Source organism: Petaurus breviceps, unplaced genomic scaffold (assembly GCF_028583685.1).
Source record: "Petaurus breviceps papuanus isolate PSGF00001 unplaced genomic scaffold, PetGlider_PUasm1.0 90849, whole genome shotgun sequence".
Lineage (NCBI taxonomy): Eukaryota > Metazoa > Chordata > Mammalia > Diprotodontia > Petauridae > Petaurus > Petaurus breviceps.
The window spans coordinates 21,983,330-22,002,204 of NW_027187361.1; the positions used below are offsets into that span (position 1 = coordinate 21,983,330).

The following is an 18,875-nucleotide window of genomic DNA, read 5'->3' on the forward strand; positions in this document are numbered from 1 at the left end:
GTGGTACTGCAGTACCAAGCAAATCTAGTCCACCTGGACTGCAAAACACCACAATCACAATACCAATAACTGTGAAAGAAGAATTTCATGGTGCTTGTTTTTTAAAATTAACAAGCTGTTGCTGAAAATATTTTCCTGAAAAAGTGCTTTACTTACATACATTGTAGCAATCACAAAACTGTCCCGTCATTCAGTACACAAAATCAACAGCTGCAAAGACTTCTCTTTCTGTAAGATATGGCTCTGTTAATTGCATTTTTCTGTGACTGGAAAAATTGACCTTCTGCTGTGAATATGTGTAAAACGTGGGGGTTAGAATGATATTTTAATGCGAGATTTCTTTTGCTTATGCAGAACTCTGACTGTACCATGTGTTTTCTCTCCCCTCTCTCTCTCTCTTTCCTTTCCTAGCTTTTCTCAAGTCCAACTTATTATTCGAAAATGCTTGCTTCTATCCAAGCCATGATTATCACACTTCCAGGTATAATAATGGATTTCCGCTCTGCAGTTGCATCATAGGCTTTCCTAGCTTATTACAGTAAACTCTTTGTCAATATTCTAATATCTTTTCAATATTGACTCTAAGCCAACTTATTTAAACTCTTGAAGGTACAGTATAGTCCATACTTATTTCTGTTTTTTTTTTTAGTGCTTTGTAAAGTTGAATAGATTAGATCATTTCAGCATTCTATATCTACTCTTTCCAACTCATTCATGTATTTCTTTTCTCTTTTCTAGGTTCTAATCCCAATTTCTTTATATGTTTCCATTGAAATTGTCAAAATATGTCAAGTGTTTTTTATTCACCAAGATAAAGAACTATATGATGAAGAAACAGACTCTAAACTACAGTGTCGGGCCCTGAATATCACAGAAGATCTAGGACAGATACAGTATATTTTCTCTGATAAAACTGGCACACTCACCGAAAATAAGATGGTTTTCCGAAGATGCACTGTGTCTGGCATAGAATATTCTCATGATGCTAATGGTGAGTTATGGTTTGCCATATCGTTCAAGGAGTGTGTTTTATTTTTGTCCTAGCGTTCAAGGTGATGCTGAGCAGGGAACCAGTTATAAGGCCTAAAATTGAATGAAAACAACAATTCCTGACTTAATAACTAAGGATGACGTGCGTAAAAGAGCTGAACTGTGAGCAACTCCCCAACCCCAGAAAGCCTAAAATATAACTGTGTATGAATCTTTTCATGATTGTGGAAACTTTGTTTAAAACTAACAAAACATGGGATTTTGTTTTCATGATTAAATTAAGCAAACTCTGCCTCCCAACCATTTCCTCCCTTTCTTTTGGAGTTTTATTCATGTCCGATCACATCAATGAAACCATCAGCTTTTTGAGCCATGTGTAGAACTGAAAGTCTCCACCTTGGAAGGCAAGAAAGTTATGATAAGAATTTCAGTGCTGTGTACCATGATAGGTCAGCCAAATATTGGGAGGGACAGTCAGCACTTGTAAATAACTAACCATCTTCATCTACCACTATATGTGCCTCCAAACAGGACAAATTTTCCTTCTTGTAACAGCATCAAAGAACATCAAAGAAATCATCTTGTTAAAACCAAAATGAACACAGGGATAAAACATTGATCACAGTAGAGAATTGCTCTTGGGAAAGATTTAACTGAAAGAATCTATTTCATATGTCAAGTTTTACATGGTCAAATGATGTATCTTCTGTGATTGGGGCGGGGGGGATCAGATTTTCCCAAGCAGATTGACCAATCCCTACAAGAGAAATGAAAATCTTATAGCTAAAGAGGGCAAGAAATGAAAAGCATGAGTGACTTCAAAGTGGATCAAGAGGCTGCATCTAAAGATGCCATGTCTCATGGTGAAGGCTTATTTGGAATAATGGATTATTGAGGGATTGGGAAGAAGTGATTAGGAAACATGCTCGGCATGGGGAGAATACCCACTCTGCCTTTCATGAAAGACTGTACTGGTTCTACTGGGAGGATAAAAGAAAGACCTTTTCTCTTTCATATCAGGCTACTGATGTGATTGACTTTTGTGACTAGGTAGTAATACCTAGTGCAAATTGTCTTTCAATAAGCCTATTAAGTCATTCATTCAAAAAACATCTATGAAACACCTACTATGTGCTGGGGTACTGGGGATACCAAACCAAAATGAATCCGGCCCTGCCCTCAGGGAATTTATACTCTACTATGTTGAATGTGAGTTATGGTAACAAAAAAAAAAAAATCTCTCTGAAAATTACCTTAACAGAATGAAGACTGTGGAAAGAAGAAACACAATTTCTTATCTTCTGGATTTAATGGGTCACATTATGAATATTCTTAATCTATATATATATTTATTAAATGCCTACTATGGGTCAGGCACTGTGCTAATCACCAGGAAACAAAAAACAAGGGCGGGGTTTAGGGGGAAAAACAATGAGTTCTATTTTGGACATACTGAGCTGGAGATGTCTGAAATGGCGGTTGGAGATGAAAGGTTGGAGATCAGCAGAGAAATTGGGGCCGGGTAGATAGATTTGAGAATCATTAGCATAGAGATGGTAATTAAATCTGTGGAAGCTGATGAGATCACCAAGTGATGTAGTATAGAGGGAGAACAGAAGAAGTATCCTGAGGAATAGCAATGGTTAGGTTGTTACTGTTTGTCCTTCGTTCTTGAAGAGGACCATGATGTCAGGGAGGTGATGCCATGACACGCAAGTGACTTGGATTTAAGTGATGGAAGGCTGTGCCCAGTCAACAGCCTCACTTTCTCCTCTGGAGCCATCTGGCTCCAGATCAGGATGATTGGAAATGGCCCTCATGGTTAGGGGCATTATCTGGATAAAGAGTCAGTAAAGGAGACTAAGGAGTGGTCAGACAGCTAGGCAGTAAGAATCAAGAGAGGTCAGTGTCCTGAAAAACCTAGGGAGAAGAAAGTATCAAGGAGGAGAGGGTGATGAATAAAGCCCAAAGCTGCAGAGAGGTCAAGGTGAATGAGAATTGAGAAAAGGCCATTTGAATTTGGCATTTAAAGGATTTGGCAATTAGAGAGATCTTTGATAACTTTGGAGAGAACAAATTGAGTGAAATGATAAGGTCCAGAGCTGAACAATCAAAGGTTAAGAAGAGAGTGATAGGAGAGAAAGTGGAAATACCTACTGTAAATGACTTTTTCGAGGAATTTAGCTACAAAGGCTAGAAGAAACATAAGTGATAGTTGTGGGGATGGAAGGACAAATGAGAGGGTTTTTGTTTGTTTGGGAATGGGAAAGCTATTGTGTTTGTATGGGAATGAACCAGGAGACAAAGAAAGACTGAAAATAAGTGAGAGTGGGGATGACAGAGGGGGTAATATGTTACAGGAGATGGGATGGAATGGGACAGCTTGAATAAGTGGAAGGATTAGCCTTTGTAAGGAGAAAGGCTACTTCATCATGTGAAACAGAGATGAAGGAGGAGAGAGTGGCAGAAGACATCTGAAGAAGAGGGAACTCACAGCAAATGACAACAAATTTTTCTGCAAAATATGAGGCAAGGCTCTCAGCTGAAAGGGTGGGGAAAGGGATCCATAAGTGGCATAAGGAGGGATGAAAGGCTTTGGAATAGTCACTGTGGAGAATGGTATAGTGAGTTGACAAGGAAGGTATAAAAGGATTGCCAAGCAGCAGTGAGGGCCCCTTCATTCAGCATCACAAATATGGATCAAGAGTGGCAAATGATGGAAATAATCTAAATCTGAGTCTTGGCAGAGCACAATTGGTGATGTCATGAGGAAGCTGCTAGGAATTCAAAAGAGGAGGATAGTGTGGAGTTGAACTGATTCACCTAAAGGTCAAGATGGGGAGAAGAGAAGAGTGGCTAGTGCAGGAGAGATGGAGCTCCAGGGATTGGAGGTCACAATGTGGGTGAAGAGTAAGGTTTTTTAAGGGAAGGTAGAGGGAGAAGTGAAATGTCAACAAGTTATAGTCAGATAAGAGGATTTCAGAGTTCTTGGTAAATTTGTGGCTGACAGCAAGATCAAAGGTGTAATTAATTGTCTGGGGAATCAGTAAAGATCTCCCATAGGAGATGTCTTTGAAGAGGGGTAAGGGTCTCAAGAAGTAGACATGAGGAGGGAAAACATTTGAGGCATGGGGAAAGGGAAGTAGGGTTTGCAATGTCACAGAGGTGGGAGAAGAGATGTCTTGTTCAGAAACAGCAAATAGGAAGTAGGTATGTATGAAAAGAGAGTAATGTATTATCAGGATGAAAAAACACCCTGAAGCCAAATTGGGAAGGTCTTTAGCTGTCAAGCAGAGGAATCAACATTTTGTACTAAAGATACTGGGGAGCCAGAGAACCTCCTTGAGCAGAGGAGTGACATGGCCAAATTATGTTAATTTGGCAGGTATTTAGAGATAGGACTTTAGAGGGGGGAAGATAGACAGATGCAAGCAGACCAGTTAAAGAGGTTATTGCCATAGTTCAAACAAGAGGTAATAAGCAAAAGTGAGGGGATATATCATGAGCTTAGACAGACTTTGGAAGATAATGGAGGATAGAAAGATTTGGCATGCTATGGTCCAAGGGGTCACAGAGAGTTAGATACAACTGAAAACAATGACAAAAAATATTATAAATTGTAGAATATTTGCCAGTCTTCATTGGTAGATGGGAGTTTCCTACACTGTTGAAATCACAGGTTTGGACTCTATTCTCCTCTCACAATCATGTTCTGCATTTCCCAAATTTCAGTAATTTTCTACTACTAAGAACCTCCACAAATTCTATATATCTCTCTGAAATTAATTGAATTTACCAGACATGTTCTTTTCTAGGAAATTCTTCAATGATAAGTAGAGAACAAAGAGTAACTTCACATGAACTGTGCAATTATGCTTCCATTAGGGCATCTGATTGTATGGCGTGGAAGTGACCTGGGGTTCCAGAACACTATGTCAATAGAGCATCAGCTCTGATGGGGCCTACAAAGCTGGGATGGAGGGACTCGGGGAGATGAATTCAGAAGCTCTTGCAGTGGTTCATGTGAAAATATGGACCCAAAAAGGATCATTTATTAAAAGTTTACCATGTGTACGACATTTTTAAAATACCAGGAATACAAATGCAAGTAGAAAAAAAGATAATTCCTGCATTTGCTGGAATAGGGGAATATAACATAAAAAGAAGCTGAAAAGGAGGAGAGTGGGGAAGGGAGAGACTAAGGTACCACTTGGGTGGGGCATGGTAGGAAAAATCTGGAGTGTACCTTGAATGGGAATGATACATGCCAGACCTGGGAATCCTTAAATAGTGTTACTGGGAGGAGGGAGAGATCTGAGGGATAATGGGTACTTCCAGTGTATGAATTTCCAGTTTGGAGGGAACTTCAGGGTGAAAACTGGGGAATGGAAGAGAAGTTCTGGAATGCAGCAGAGGCATGAAGAATTCATGCAATGACAGGAAATAGCCAATTTTTTATTTTAAGCAATTGGGGTTAAGTAACTTGCTCAAGGTTACACAGCCAGGTGTTTCTGAGCCTGGATTTGATTCCAGGTCATCCCGACTCTGGAGCTGGTGCTCTTACTCTCTGCGCCACCTGGCCGCCCTGACAATAGCCAGATTTGACCGCAGGGAATGAATAGCGACTGATTTATGACATTACTCAGAATAAGTGAATAAATGAAGTATTGTTAGGCTGACTGGTACTTCTAATTTTTGCCTAAATTTGTCATTCAGTGTGATTTTGCAGAGAACACAATGGAAGAGATATTGCACCACGGTGGTCTAGATTCCTTGGCCAAGCCAAGCTCCCTGTTGTGTCTACTCCCACATGGGTCTAATATTTTGCCCTCTGCCTCTTCACCCACAGCTCGGCGCATAGCTATGTACCAGGAGGCTGACTCCGAAGAGGATGAAGCGGCCCCCAAGGGAGGGACACTGTCCCAGCGGGGCAGCATTGGTAGTCACCAAAGCTTCAAGGTTGTTCACAGAACCCAGAGCACCAAATCCCACAGGCGGACAGGCAGCCGAGCAGAAGCCAAGAGAGCCAGCATTCTATCCAAACATACTGCTTTCAGCAGCCCAATGGTTAGTCATGGCAAAGGCAAGGAAAGGGGGGTTAGCCAGTTTGAACTCGTACTCAAGCAGCACTTACTTCAAAGTTAAGAAGCAAGGATGCTTCTTATCCTTCTGAGAAGGTGGAACAGAGGGACAGTGGGCTTTTTCATGGTGTCCTTTTTCTCCCTTATTAATTTTCAGAGGCAAATGTTTTCCTCCACTTTACATGGAGGAATCACTTCATTCTTATTTTTGGTTTCTCTAACCACCTCCCTCCATTGCCACTTTTTTCAGAAAGCTGAATGATTGCATAGCCATTTTGCTATGATGTCTAAATGCTGAATCTAGGGCCTTAAAAACCAATTCCTATAAAAGCCACCCAGAGAGATTGACATTGTTGGGAAACTCTTAATGCCAAATGAAATAAATAAGTCAAATCAGGTTTGACAGGTACAAATAAGCAAATATCCTAATGACAAGGGGTGGGGGGAAAATGGTAAGCATCAAACCAAATAAACAGGACTCTTGCCAGCTGCCTAAATACCACAGACCACCACGGATAGGGACGTCTCCAAGAGGGCCAACCTCTCAAAACTACTTTTCCATTCCTGAAATATTCCAGTCCAAAAATCTGCCAGGAAGAATATTCTGGGACAGTCTGCGCTTACCCAGAGGTTCTCCAATTTGTTGCTTTTCTTATAAACCTTTGAGAAGTTGCTGTTTTCCATAGGGGTGGTCGTTTCCATGCTGCTGACACAGTAACTCTAGGCAAAGATGCATTCAGAAAGGACAGACTGTAAATTACCTCATTGTGGCTTTTGGAACTTAATGCAGGATCCGAACTGCAAAGTACTGGCATTGTATTTATTCCAAGATCTTTGAATTCCTTTTTTTTCCCTCTAGGGCCTGCTTTGAGCTTTGTGTAAAACAAATGTATATGTTTCTAATGCTTTGATGGATACATGATGTTATTGATGTAAACACTTCCTCCACCAGTATGGATTGCAGCCCTCTGCATATCTTATCCTCCTTGGCTAGATTTTCTCCTCCATTATTCTGGAGCTCTTCCTTTTTTTTTCTTGCTCTTTGGGGGGTGGGGGGGAAGGCAGGGCAATTGGGGTTAAATGACTTGAGCAAGGTCACATGACTCGGAAGCATTAAGTGTCTGAGGCCAAATTTGAACTCAGGTCTTCCTGATTCCAGGGCGAAAGCAAAGACAGCCAGCACTCTATCCAAACATACTGCTTTCAGCAGCCCAATGGTTAGTCATGGCATAGGCGAGGAAGGGGGATTTAGCCAATCTGAGCTCTTACTCAAGCAGCACTTGCTTCAAAATTAAGAAGCAAGAATGCTTCTTATCCTTCTGGGAAGGTGGAGCAGAGGGACAGTGGGCTTTTTCATGGTGTCCTTTAGAGGAAGATGTTTTCCTCCACTTTACGGGCAGGAATCACCTCATTCTTATTTTTGGTTCCTGCACCACCTAGCTGCCCCTGGAGCGCTCTGCTTTCTCTCCTTTGTGTGTCTCCAAGGTATTCTTCTGTTTCTCAGTCTTTCTGCACGATTGGCCAGTCTCTTTTCCATACTACCTGCCCTCTATAACACTTTCTCTTTACCACTTCCTGAGGATACAATGCAGTTATCCCTTCCAAGTCATTGGGCTTAGGGGCACGGCACCCCTGTAATCTAGAAAATCCATGTAAAATTGTTTTGGCCTTCTCTTCCTACCAAAGAAGAAGTTAGAATTATTACAGTATTAAAAGATAAAATATATTGATATTATACAATGCTATGACATATATTTTACGCATTTCTTAGTTTCCAAACTTTTTCTGTGTTGTCTATTGGCATTTGTGTATCATCTGCGGCTTTTGGAAAACTCCCCCCAAATTCTCTTTTAATTTCTTATGCTGACCTGCAATATCTCAGAATTACAGTGGAGAAAGTTGTAATGTGAAAGGGCTGACTGTACATTTATTAAGCACCCGCTGTGGTCCCCAGGCACTGTGTTAGCCCCTGGGGATACAGAAAGTAAAGTAAAAGACACCTCTCCCCTCAAGAAGCTCACTCCCTCTAACAGGTAACCTGGTAAGTTTGGTGACCTGTAGCAGCCCCCTTAAACTCATCATGTGTCCTTATTACCCTTTGGGTCACCTGGATGCTTCAGAGGTCTTAAGCACAATACTATTGAAAATAACAACAATGCCCTGGGAATACCCCTGATTGTCAGGCATTATTCATTTGTTTCCAGGAAAAGGACATTACACCTGATCCAAAATTATTTGAAAAGGTAAATGAATGTGCCAGGTGTCTGGAGATCATGAGAAACCAGGAAAAGTCATTATCCCATCTCACCCCGGAACTCGCTGACATCTTTGACTTTTTCATCGCCCTGACCATCTGCAATACAGTGGTAGTGACAGCCCCCAATCAGCCAAGACACAAGGTAAGATCTACCTGGCCACCATGGAGTCAGGCCTCATCCACTTGGGTCACAGTCTTCCACAATCTTGGGTGGTATGACCTGTGTTAAAGGTGATGATCTTTAGGGGCAGCTAGGTGACACAGTGAATAGAGCACCAGCCCTGGAGTCAGGAGGACCGGAATTCAAATCCAACCTCAGACATTTGACACACTAGCTGTGTGACCTTGGGCAAGTCACTTAACCCCAATTTCCTTGGCCTCCAAAAAAAAAAGTGATCTTTTTTGTAGTATAATTCTTAATACTAATTATATGTTAATAATAATTAGCACTAATATAGTGGTTTAAGGTTTGTAAAACACTTTACAAATATAATAGCCAACATTTACATAGTGCTTACTGTTGTGCCAGGTGCCTTGTAATTATATGTTACTTGGTCCTCACAACAACCCTGGGACGTAGGTGCTTTTCTTGTCTTGTCCCCATTTTACAGATGAGGAACCTGAAACAAATAGAGACTTGGCCAGGGTCACACAACTAAAAGATGTCAGAGGCTCTATTCACTGTGCCACCTAGCTGCCCCGACAGCACCTACATTTTTAAGAGGAGAAAATGGAGTCATTCCAAGATGAAATGATTTGTCCGGGGTCATACAGCTAGTTAAGTATCTAAGGTCAAATTCAAACTCAGGTCTTGCAGACTCCAGATCTAGTCCTCTGTCCATTGCTGCCAGACAGAGATAGATATATGTTAACTATTATTCTTTAAATTAGATATAAAACTTTGATATTTGGGTTTTTCTCCCAGTATTTACATATTCAATTCCAAGCATTGGTTGTCAGGGCTAAAATCCATGGGTGAATGAAAGACAAGGTAGGAGAGAAATAAGACTTAGATTCAGCTGGCAATCTAGAAGTCCATCAATAAAATAAGTGATTGTTGAATTAATGAATGAGTGAAAGGATGAATACAAAGTACTGTACAGATGGATGGTTATAGCTGAGTACAGTTACCTTAGGCAAAGCAGAAGGAACGGGCAAAAAGTGAGCTTGGAGTAAGCCCTTTGGTCAGTATCTCAGGACGGAATGAGAGAATGAGTAAACACGGATTCTTAAGTAAACACACTGGACTCAGCATCCCAATATAGCTATTCCTTCCACATCTCGACTTTCTCATTGAAGTTTTGATATATCATGGGCTGGCATGAGAAATAAAATGGGAATTGTGGAGGAGTTTTGCAGAAGCCACAGATGACACAGAAAAAAATATTTTTACTCAGCATTGACCTACATATAGCCTATGACCAAATGTGTAACCCAAGTTTTACAAGAAGGTACTGTAAAAACCCCATCAAAGAAAAAAATCAGACAAAAAATCTTATGTGGATTTTTCACATCATGGGGGCACCATGCTCTAATCCGGGTCATGTGGAAGGAGTCGCTGTATATGGACCCAACAGGAGGGAATGGGTAGGCAGCAGGGATTTGGGGGGGCCTACCACCAACCCCAAAATTCACACAAACTGTGCTCTGATTTTATAACTGTCAGTGCTGGGGCGGGGGGAGGGGGGGAGCTTTCTGCCTTTTCCTATGATCTTGTAGGCCCTTATGGGTAAATTCAAGCTAGCAGTTAAACTGGAAACTGAAGAAGACAAGGCTTACCCCAGAGCTGTCACAGCAGCTTCTTTCCTACAGCAGACAGGCCTAAGAATTAACAACTCATACAGGATCTCAGTTCCATCATTCAGGGGCACATGGACTGTTTTTTCCTTTTGTTTTCTTTTTTCTATTTCCAGTACTAAATTTTACCTTTAAGTTTCTAAAATCAAAGTTTCTATGACCAAATACATAATGCAGATTTTACAATAAGGTACTGTTAACACCCCATAAAAGAAAAAATAAATCAGACTGCTTCTCTGGTACAATGGGAGGGCCAAAAACTTTTACGTGGATTTTTCTGATCATTTATTTGCAACTGAACCTCTTTAGATGGAGAGTGACTGAGCCTTTCCCCATTTGGCTTTGGTGTTGTAGTAATATTAAAGATGCAGCCTGATACAATGGAAGGAGAGCTGGGCTATGAGTCCAGAGATCTCTACATTCTCCTCCCACCTTGGAAAAATCACTTCAGCTCCCTGGACCTCAGTAGACTCCCTAGTTTGCTTCGAGATGTACCACTTTAGACAAGAAGCCTTTCCTAATCCCCCTAGATGCCCTCTGTCCTCCATCACACACACTCTAAAAAAAACTGCCTTATATCTGATTTATATAGAAAAATACGCGTGATGTCTCCATTAGTAGAATGTAGGTCTTTTGAGAGTAAAGACTCTCAGTTATTAACACCTTATTATTCCCAGTGCCTGCCACATAGAAAATACTTAACAAATATTTGTAGATAAGAGTTGGATTAGATACAATTCAATTCAACAAACACTTAATTACAGACACCAGGGTGGAAAAACAGGGACGGGGGATGGGGAGTACCAAGACAAAAAATAAAATCAAGTGCTTTCTGGATCTGAAATACTCTGTTCTGTGTATTGCACAACCAAATTATTTAAAATGGGGAAAATTTGTAATCTACTACTGACTTTCGAAAATTATATACAGAAAGTAAAGGAGAGGCTTAAGTCAGAAGTCAAAAATAATATTAAGATCACTAAAGAAAATCAAAACAAATTACCTTCAAACTTAATGGAACTGGAGATGATCAAGAAGAGGGAGACGTTTTGTAACAGCAATCCCCCAGTTTCTGAAGGTCCCTCCCCCAGTTTGTAAAACAGATTTTGACAAATTGATAATCATCTTTGCAACCTGAGGGGGCTGAGGGAGGGAAGGACATTCAGAAATACCTGGGTAATTCGTGCTGTACTGCTTTTAGTCAGAGATGCTTCCTCCAAGACTTCTAGTGTTTCTGAGAGCAGAGATGTCCATAAGGCAGTATGGACCGTCTTGATCTTCTGGCTCATTTTCACAGATCTGATGGAGAATGCCAAGAGATTATTTAGAAGAAGAGGTTCAGAGCCTCTGTTCTCTGACTTGCCCCTCCACTCAAGTCTACATTCTTAAAGTTAAATTTGGACAAACCAGGATTGGTTCTCTTTTTGAAACCTACCATAGTCAATATTTGTAAAGAACAGATATTGAGTAGTCAGTATCTCTTGGTCAGTGTTTAACTTAAAGAAAATAAACGGATAGGACTATTCCTAAGTTGTTCAGTCGTTTGTTTTTTGGGGATTTTTTGCTTTTTGGAGGGGGGAGGGAAGGGCAGTTGGGGTTAAGTGACTTGCCCAAGGTCACATGGCTAGTAAGTGTTAAGTGTCTGAGGCCACATTTGAACTCAGGTCCTCCTGACTCCAGGGCCGGTGCTCTATTCACTGTGCCACCCAGCCACTCCGGTTCAGTCGTTTTTTCAGTTGTATTTGATTCTTCATGACCCAATTTGGGGTTTTCTTTTTTTTTTTTTTAAGCAATCGGGGTTAAGTAACTTGCTCAAGGTTACATGGCCAGTTATTTCTGGGTGTGGTGCTAAGTATCTGAGCCCAGATTTGATCCCCAGGTCATCCCAACACTAGAGCCGGTGCTCTTACTCGCTGAGCCACCTGGCCTCCCTGATTTGGGGTTTTCTTGATAATAGAGTGGTTTGCCATTTCCTTCTCCAGCTCATCTTTCACATGGGGAAACTGAAGCAAACAGGGTGCAGTGACTTGCCCAGGGTCACATAACTAGTAAGTGTCTGAGGGCAGATTTGAACTCAGGAAGATTTCCCTGAGTCTGGGCCCAGCGCTGTATCCAAAGCACCACCTGGCTTCTCTTCTATTCCCAAGCAAGAAATGCCAAATTTTTGTTGGATTTTCACTGAAATTTTTTTTTGTTTTTCTGTTTTTTTCTGAAAATCCATCCCTGCACCTCCTAACGATGACTTTTCACCCTTAGACTAGTATCTAGGGTTTGGTGTAGGTGATTGAACAAGTGAAGTTTCCTCATCTCTTTGCTTTTCTCTGATTTGCAGGTGAGAGTTAGGTTTGAGTTGAAGTCTCCAGTGAAGACCATAGAAGATTTCATCCGGAGATTCACGCCTAGCCGCCTGACCTCTGGATCTAACAGCGGGAGCTCCTCAAGCCTCTCCACCAGCAAATCAGCCCACAAGGCGGGTTCCAGCTTTCTGTCCACATTGTCCAGTGAGAGTACCCTGCTCAAACTGGAAGCTAGACTGACACGCTCGTCCCCAAAGCTGAATAACAACGGCTATGGTGTGCAGCCCGGAGGGGGCTGGACAACCGAAAACGGGCTCAAGGAGGGCGAGCTGCGTTACGAGGCTGAGAGCCCCGATGAAGCCGCTCTTGTCTACGCAGCCAGAGCGTACAACTGCTCTCTGGTTGGCCGGCTTCCCGACCAGGTTTCTGTAGAACTCCCTCACCTGGGGAGGTTAACCTTTGAGCTTTTACACACACTGGGCTTTGACTCCATCAGGAAGAGGATGTCAGTGGTGATCAGGCATCCCCTAACAGACGAAATCAACGTTTACACCAAAGGAGCGGATTCGGTGATGATGGACCTTCTTCTGCCTTGTTCTTCAGGTATTATGATTTTTCCATTCAGTTTTGGCCTTTAGGTGTGCATTAAGAAAAATTCCTAGAGGCGGTTAGATGGCGCAGTGGATAGAGCACCAGCCCTAGTGTCAGGCGGGCCTGAGTTCAAATCACGTCTCAGACGCTTGCTAGCTGTGTGATCCTGGGCAAGTCACTTAACCCCAAGTGCCTCCAAAAAGAAAAGCGGCTTTGGCCTAGCTTTGACTTGAGGCTGGGGACTGGGCCAGATGGCCTCTTGGGTTCCTTTTCAGGTCCTAGGGCTGTTAGGGGGATTGGTACCAGGACACAGATGATGATGGTATTTTTCTTGGCAGAGTGAAAAAGATCCCTGGGTTCTAGATAGTTTTGGGAACTTGGACAGGTAAATTCATCTCTTTTATATTCTTCATCTATATAATGCAAGGTTTGGAATACATGACTTTTAAAGTCCCTTTCAGCTCTTATCGTTGATGACAAGACTTATGATAAAAGCATAATTTAAAAGGAAAAATGCCAGCAATTTCCTGCAACAAACATTTAGCCCAGAAACTTTAATATTTGATGAAAAAATCATTTTTATAATTTGTTTTTTTTTTAAAACAACAAACTATAACCAGACTTTGAGAAGCAGTGACCTTGGACAGGTCACATAAGCTCTGGGTTTTCGTTTTCACAGATGAAAAATGAGGACACTAGACTAGAGGAGCTATCAGGTCCTTTCTATAACACTAGATTCTCCAGTTGCTGTCAGTTACCTATGATCCTGATGTTTTCAGCACATAGTTAAGAAACCTATGGATATCTCTAATTGTATTTCCAATCATGACACTTCTGTGTTCCAACTTCTGGCTACTATTTTACTTCCTCATTAGGGTTATGAAAGATCTGGCCATTTTCTGTCTCTCTTTTAATTCAGTCATTTTTCAGACATGTCTGATTCTTCATGACTCCATTTGGAGTTCTTTTGCCAAAGACACTGGAATGTCTTTCATTTCCTTCTCTAGCTCATTTTCCAGAGGAGGAAACTGAGAAGGAAGTTGCCCAGGATCACACAGATAGTAAATATCTGAGGCCGGATTTGAACTCAGGAAGATGAGTCCACCTGCCTCCTGGCCTGGCATTCTGTGCACTGTGGTGCCACCTAGCTACCCATCCCCTCTCTGATAGAAGGGCAGCTAGAGAAGGCTTTAAAGAATGGTTGCTGTTTGTTAGCTAATAAAATCAGAAACCTGGAGGGTTATGAGATTAACCTCAAAGGTAACAATAGGGAGTAGAGGGACTCTACCAGTAGCTACAACCCACTTCTTTAATTAAGATTATTGTAGTGCTTGTGAACATGTATTTCACTGAAGTTTCAGAAGCACAGCATGTCACAAACAGCATTTATGGACTTACAGCTGTGGCCTCAGAACTGTAGTATACATCCTAGGATTTTAAAAGGCAAGTGCAAGCTGCAGAGCCTGTCTTCAGGCAGCTTCCCATCATACAGGATTCAGAAATCAAATCCAAACAGAAGCAGTAGGTCACTTGATGTCATCTGGGTAGACAACCCCGTCAGGGAGTTTCCTTCTCCCACATGTCTGGGTTTGTGAACAAGTACGGGCTCAAAAGGGCCGTCAGTTAATTTCTAAGTATTTGTTTTTGGTGGTGGATCATTTGAAGCAGAGCATCTGTAGGGTTTGGTCCAATCAGGGCTTTTTCCCCAGGTCCCACAACATAAGTGGGGAAGGGGCAGGCAGCTAGAGCTACATTATTTTTTTTAATAAATTATTTTTCAACTCACAGAACAGGCATTTCCATAACACAGTACAATAAAAAGATGACTGCACATGAAACTACAAACGTACAAGTTGCTATTCCCTCCAAATATATAACAAAGTTATCATGTAAACTCCTCTTTTTTTGTCTCTTCTTCCCACTCCCACCCCGCCCTAGAGGTAGCTACCATTAGACACAAATAGGTGTGTGTGTGTATATATGTGTGTATGTATATGTGTGTAAAATTACTCTGTACATCTATTTACCAGGTCTTTCTCTGGATGCAGACTGCATCTTTCTTCATATGCCCTTTATTCTTAATCCATTTATTCGTAATAGTCAAAATTACTTTAGAGCTACATTATCATTCTAGTTAATTTGGGGGGAGGTGGAGAGGGGAAAAGAAGGATAAAAGGAGGATGAGGTGACTTCCCAGCCCCTAGCAGCTCACACACACACACGCGCACGCACATGCACGCACACACACATATGAAGTTTCTTAGCCGGTAAGCCCTTTCGCTGTCTCCAGAGCAGCGTGGTCTTCTTGTGTGACAGACATCCTCCTGAGTCTCTATCCATCCACTTCCATTACAAAGCCCTTAGAGGCACCATGAGAAGGGAATTCTTGCCTCTCACATTGTAACACAAAATAAAATGGTTTTGGCAGGGATGGAGAACCCCATGGTGTGATCAGCCCCTGTAGGGATGGCTCTGGCTGTATCTCCTGCTGTTAGGCCATCATTGCTACTTCTCACCTTATTCCTGGTCTGCGGGGTTTCTGGGAGTGAACTCGAATGTGGCCACTGATATTCCGGCAGATGGGATAATGAGAAACAGCCCGGCCTAGCCAAGGCAGTTCTGCTGTAATGTGGCTGTAAGATCTCACAATTAAAAGTTGCAGGCCTGGTGGGAGAAAAGGGGTTTAATCACTGACACATTCAAAAGAAGGCAGGAACTTTTTCTTTCTCACTCTAGGCTCAGCATTCTCTCCACAGTGCAACCTATTGGTTTCAGACCCATAGCATGGGCAGGCAGATTGTGGCATACACCATTCGCCACAATCTCAAGGAACCCCTGGGAATGCGAGAGCAGGCGTGGATCCAGTTAGACAGATCTGTATAAAAACCAGGGCAACGTTATGGGAAAGCCCAGGTCAAAAGATGTAGAAAATCAGAAATTCTTGTGAGATGGATGCCTTATTGTGACTGACTATGGTGTTTCACAAGTTAGACATGAAAATAGGGGGCATTTATTTCTATAGTGCCTACTGTATGTTGGGCACTGTGCTAAGGGCTTTACAAATATTTTCTCAGTTGGACTTTTCAGTATTCTGAGGAGGCAGGTGCTGTTATATCCCCACTTTACAGATGAGGAAACTGAGGCAGATAAGTTAAGAGACTTGCCCAGGGTCATACAGGCAATAGAGTCTTGAGGCTGGATTTGAAATCAGATCTTCCTCACTCCAGGGGCAGATAGACAACACAACAGTTAGAGTGCTGGGCCTGGAATCAGGAAGACTCATCTTTATGAGTTCATATCTGGCCTCAGATACTTACTAGCTGTTTGACCCTGGGCAAGTCACTTAACCTTGTTTGTCTCCATTCTTTATCTGCAAAATCAACTGGGAAAGGAAACCGCTGCAGTATCTTTGCCAAGAAGACCCCAGATGGAGTCACAAAGAGTCAGACACAACTGACAATGGCAGAACATCAGACACGATTAATTCTGTTGGTTGTTTTACTAATGTTGAGCTATCCTTGCATCCCTGGTATAAATCCAACTTGGATTAATGAAGTTATTATAAATGTATGTGATTATGTATAATAAGAATGAAAATTAAATTATAATGTCACTGATCTTTTGGATGTTAGCCTTTTTGCCAAGATCTTTTTAAAATATTTTTAGTGTTTTATTGTTTGTTAAAATGTGAAACTGGGGAAAGTAAATATTCTGTTGCTTTTTGGTAGCCAGTGTAAAGGTTCTTAATTAGTGTTAGCTTTCCCATCTTCTTCAGCCCAGGATTTTTGTTATTACGGGAATTAGGGCAGCCATCAAATATATGTGCTATCCTGTGGGCAATTTATGACCTTTCAAATGGCCTTTTTCGTTTCTTGTTTTCTTCCCTCCTAAACCTGGACATTAGGTGCGGAAAAGTAATTTCAACTTAACATAAAATGGCATCTGGTACCCTTAATTTAGAATGATTCCAGTCAGCTTCCTTTGTATTCCATTGTCTTCTAAATCTGATTTGTTGTTGTTCAGTCATTTTAGTTGTGTCCATTTCTTTGTGACCCCATTTGGAGTTTTCTTGGCAGAGTTGCTAGAGTGATTTGCCATTTCCTTCTCTAACTCATTTTACAGATGTGGAAATTGAGGCAAACAGAGTTAAATGACTTGCTCAGATCTCGCAGCTGCCGGGTAGGTGTCTGAGGCCAGAATTGAACTCTAGGAGATAAGTCTTCCAGACTCCAGGCCCACAGTCTATCTGCAATGCCAACCACTTGCCCCACTAAATCTGTTCAAAACTTTTCCAAATCTTTTTTTTTTCTCCTCAAACCATAAGTAAAAATAGAAATGTATTCTTTTTTTTTAAGCAATTGGGGTTAAGTAACTTGCTCAAGGTTACACGGCCAGTTATTTTGTGTAGGTGCCAAGTATCTGAGGCCGGAACTGATTCCGGGTCCTCCGGACTCCGGGGCCGGCGCTCTTACTCACTGCGCCACCTGGCCGCCCCTAGAAATGTATTCTAAATAGTGAAATATTTTCCCTAAGTCACACAACACAGCAAACCCATAATGGCAGCAATATTCTTTATTTCTAACTGAGTCTTCAACCCATCGACTTCTATGTGCTTTTTTCAGTGAATACTTTAAGACGAGTTATATATATATATATATATATATATATATATATATATATATATATAATACTTTATATCCTCTTAACATACTACATGATAAAGATAAGTTGTCCCCCCAAATAATAAGGTTTTGCTTAAATAACATATGGTTGTTTTTCCTGGTTGCCCTTAGAACATAAGAAAATGTTTTGTATTGTTTTCAAAGCATCAGTAAGACTTTGATACCAAAGAATAAATGGAAATATCATTTATCTCCATACTATATTGATTTTCTAATGAACCATAACCTAGACAAATTAATACTCAGTACTCAAGTCTAATGCATTAATTAAATCATTAGGTTGAGAACTGGTGTTCATATATAGTCTGTTATTTTTTATAGGATAGCATTAAAAATAGGGACTGGAGTTATGGGACTGGCGTAGGGAACTCTCTGCTGAGGAAATACCCTCTATTTTCTATATAATTTGCTGGGTCCTGTTAATTTCCTATGTCTACTAATATCTGTTGCATTTTAGGCAATGGTTGGAATCTAAAGCATGCATGATTTTGTGTGTACTTCAATGGTATAACTCAGAACACTCCTGATTTTAGCACATGTAGGATCTTTGAGAGTCAGCACAGTAAAATGGAGAGCAGGCCGACCTTTGAGGTGGTACAACCTTTGTTATGTTTGGCCTTTGACACATGTTAGCCTTGTGACCATGAACAACAGCTAGTGATATGGTAAAGCAGCAAATCACCTCACTTTGGGTCGGGGGATTTAAGTTTGAATTGCTGCTTTTCTACTTACTACTTATATGACCTTGGGCATGTCACTTAACCACTGGGCCTTAGTTTCTTAATCTGTAAAATGAGGAGGTTGAACCAGATGTTCTCTGAGGTCCCTAACCAGCTTTCTCTATATCATCCTAACATATTGTAAAATAAATAATCTTTCAGAGCAGCTGGGGGTGCCATAGCACACAGAACAAATGTCCTATAATCAGGCTGATTTGAGTTGAGTTTCACTGAACTTACTGTGTGACCTTGAGCATGTCACTTATACTCAGCCTCAGTTTCCTCAACTGTAAAATGGGAATAATAATAGCATTTACCTCTAGGGGTTGTTGTAAAGATTAAATGACATGTTTCCAGAGTGTTCTAGTGCCTGGCATACAGTTGTGGTTCAGTCCCCATTTGGGTTTTTCATGGCAGATACCAGAGTGGTTTGCCATTTCTTTCTCCAGCTCATTTGACAG

The 18,875-nt window shown here is 41.3% G+C and overlaps 1 protein-coding gene across 1 annotated transcript in view; it reads left to right on the forward strand.

Annotated features, from left to right (window-relative positions):
- Nucleotides 1–18,875, forward strand: part of ATP10A (ATPase phospholipid transporting 10A (putative)) — a 282,963-nt gene that overhangs the window by 226,569 nt on the left and 37,519 nt on the right. Inside the window, exons 7-10 of the mRNA XM_069072951.1 lie at nucleotides 739–991; nucleotides 5,840–6,057; nucleotides 8,276–8,470; nucleotides 12,458–13,025. Coding sequence (XP_068929052.1) covers nucleotides 739–991; nucleotides 5,840–6,057; nucleotides 8,276–8,470; nucleotides 12,458–13,025 — 1,234 coding nt within the window. The remainder of the gene's footprint in view (nucleotides 1–738; nucleotides 992–5,839; nucleotides 6,058–8,275; nucleotides 8,471–12,457; nucleotides 13,026–18,875) is intronic.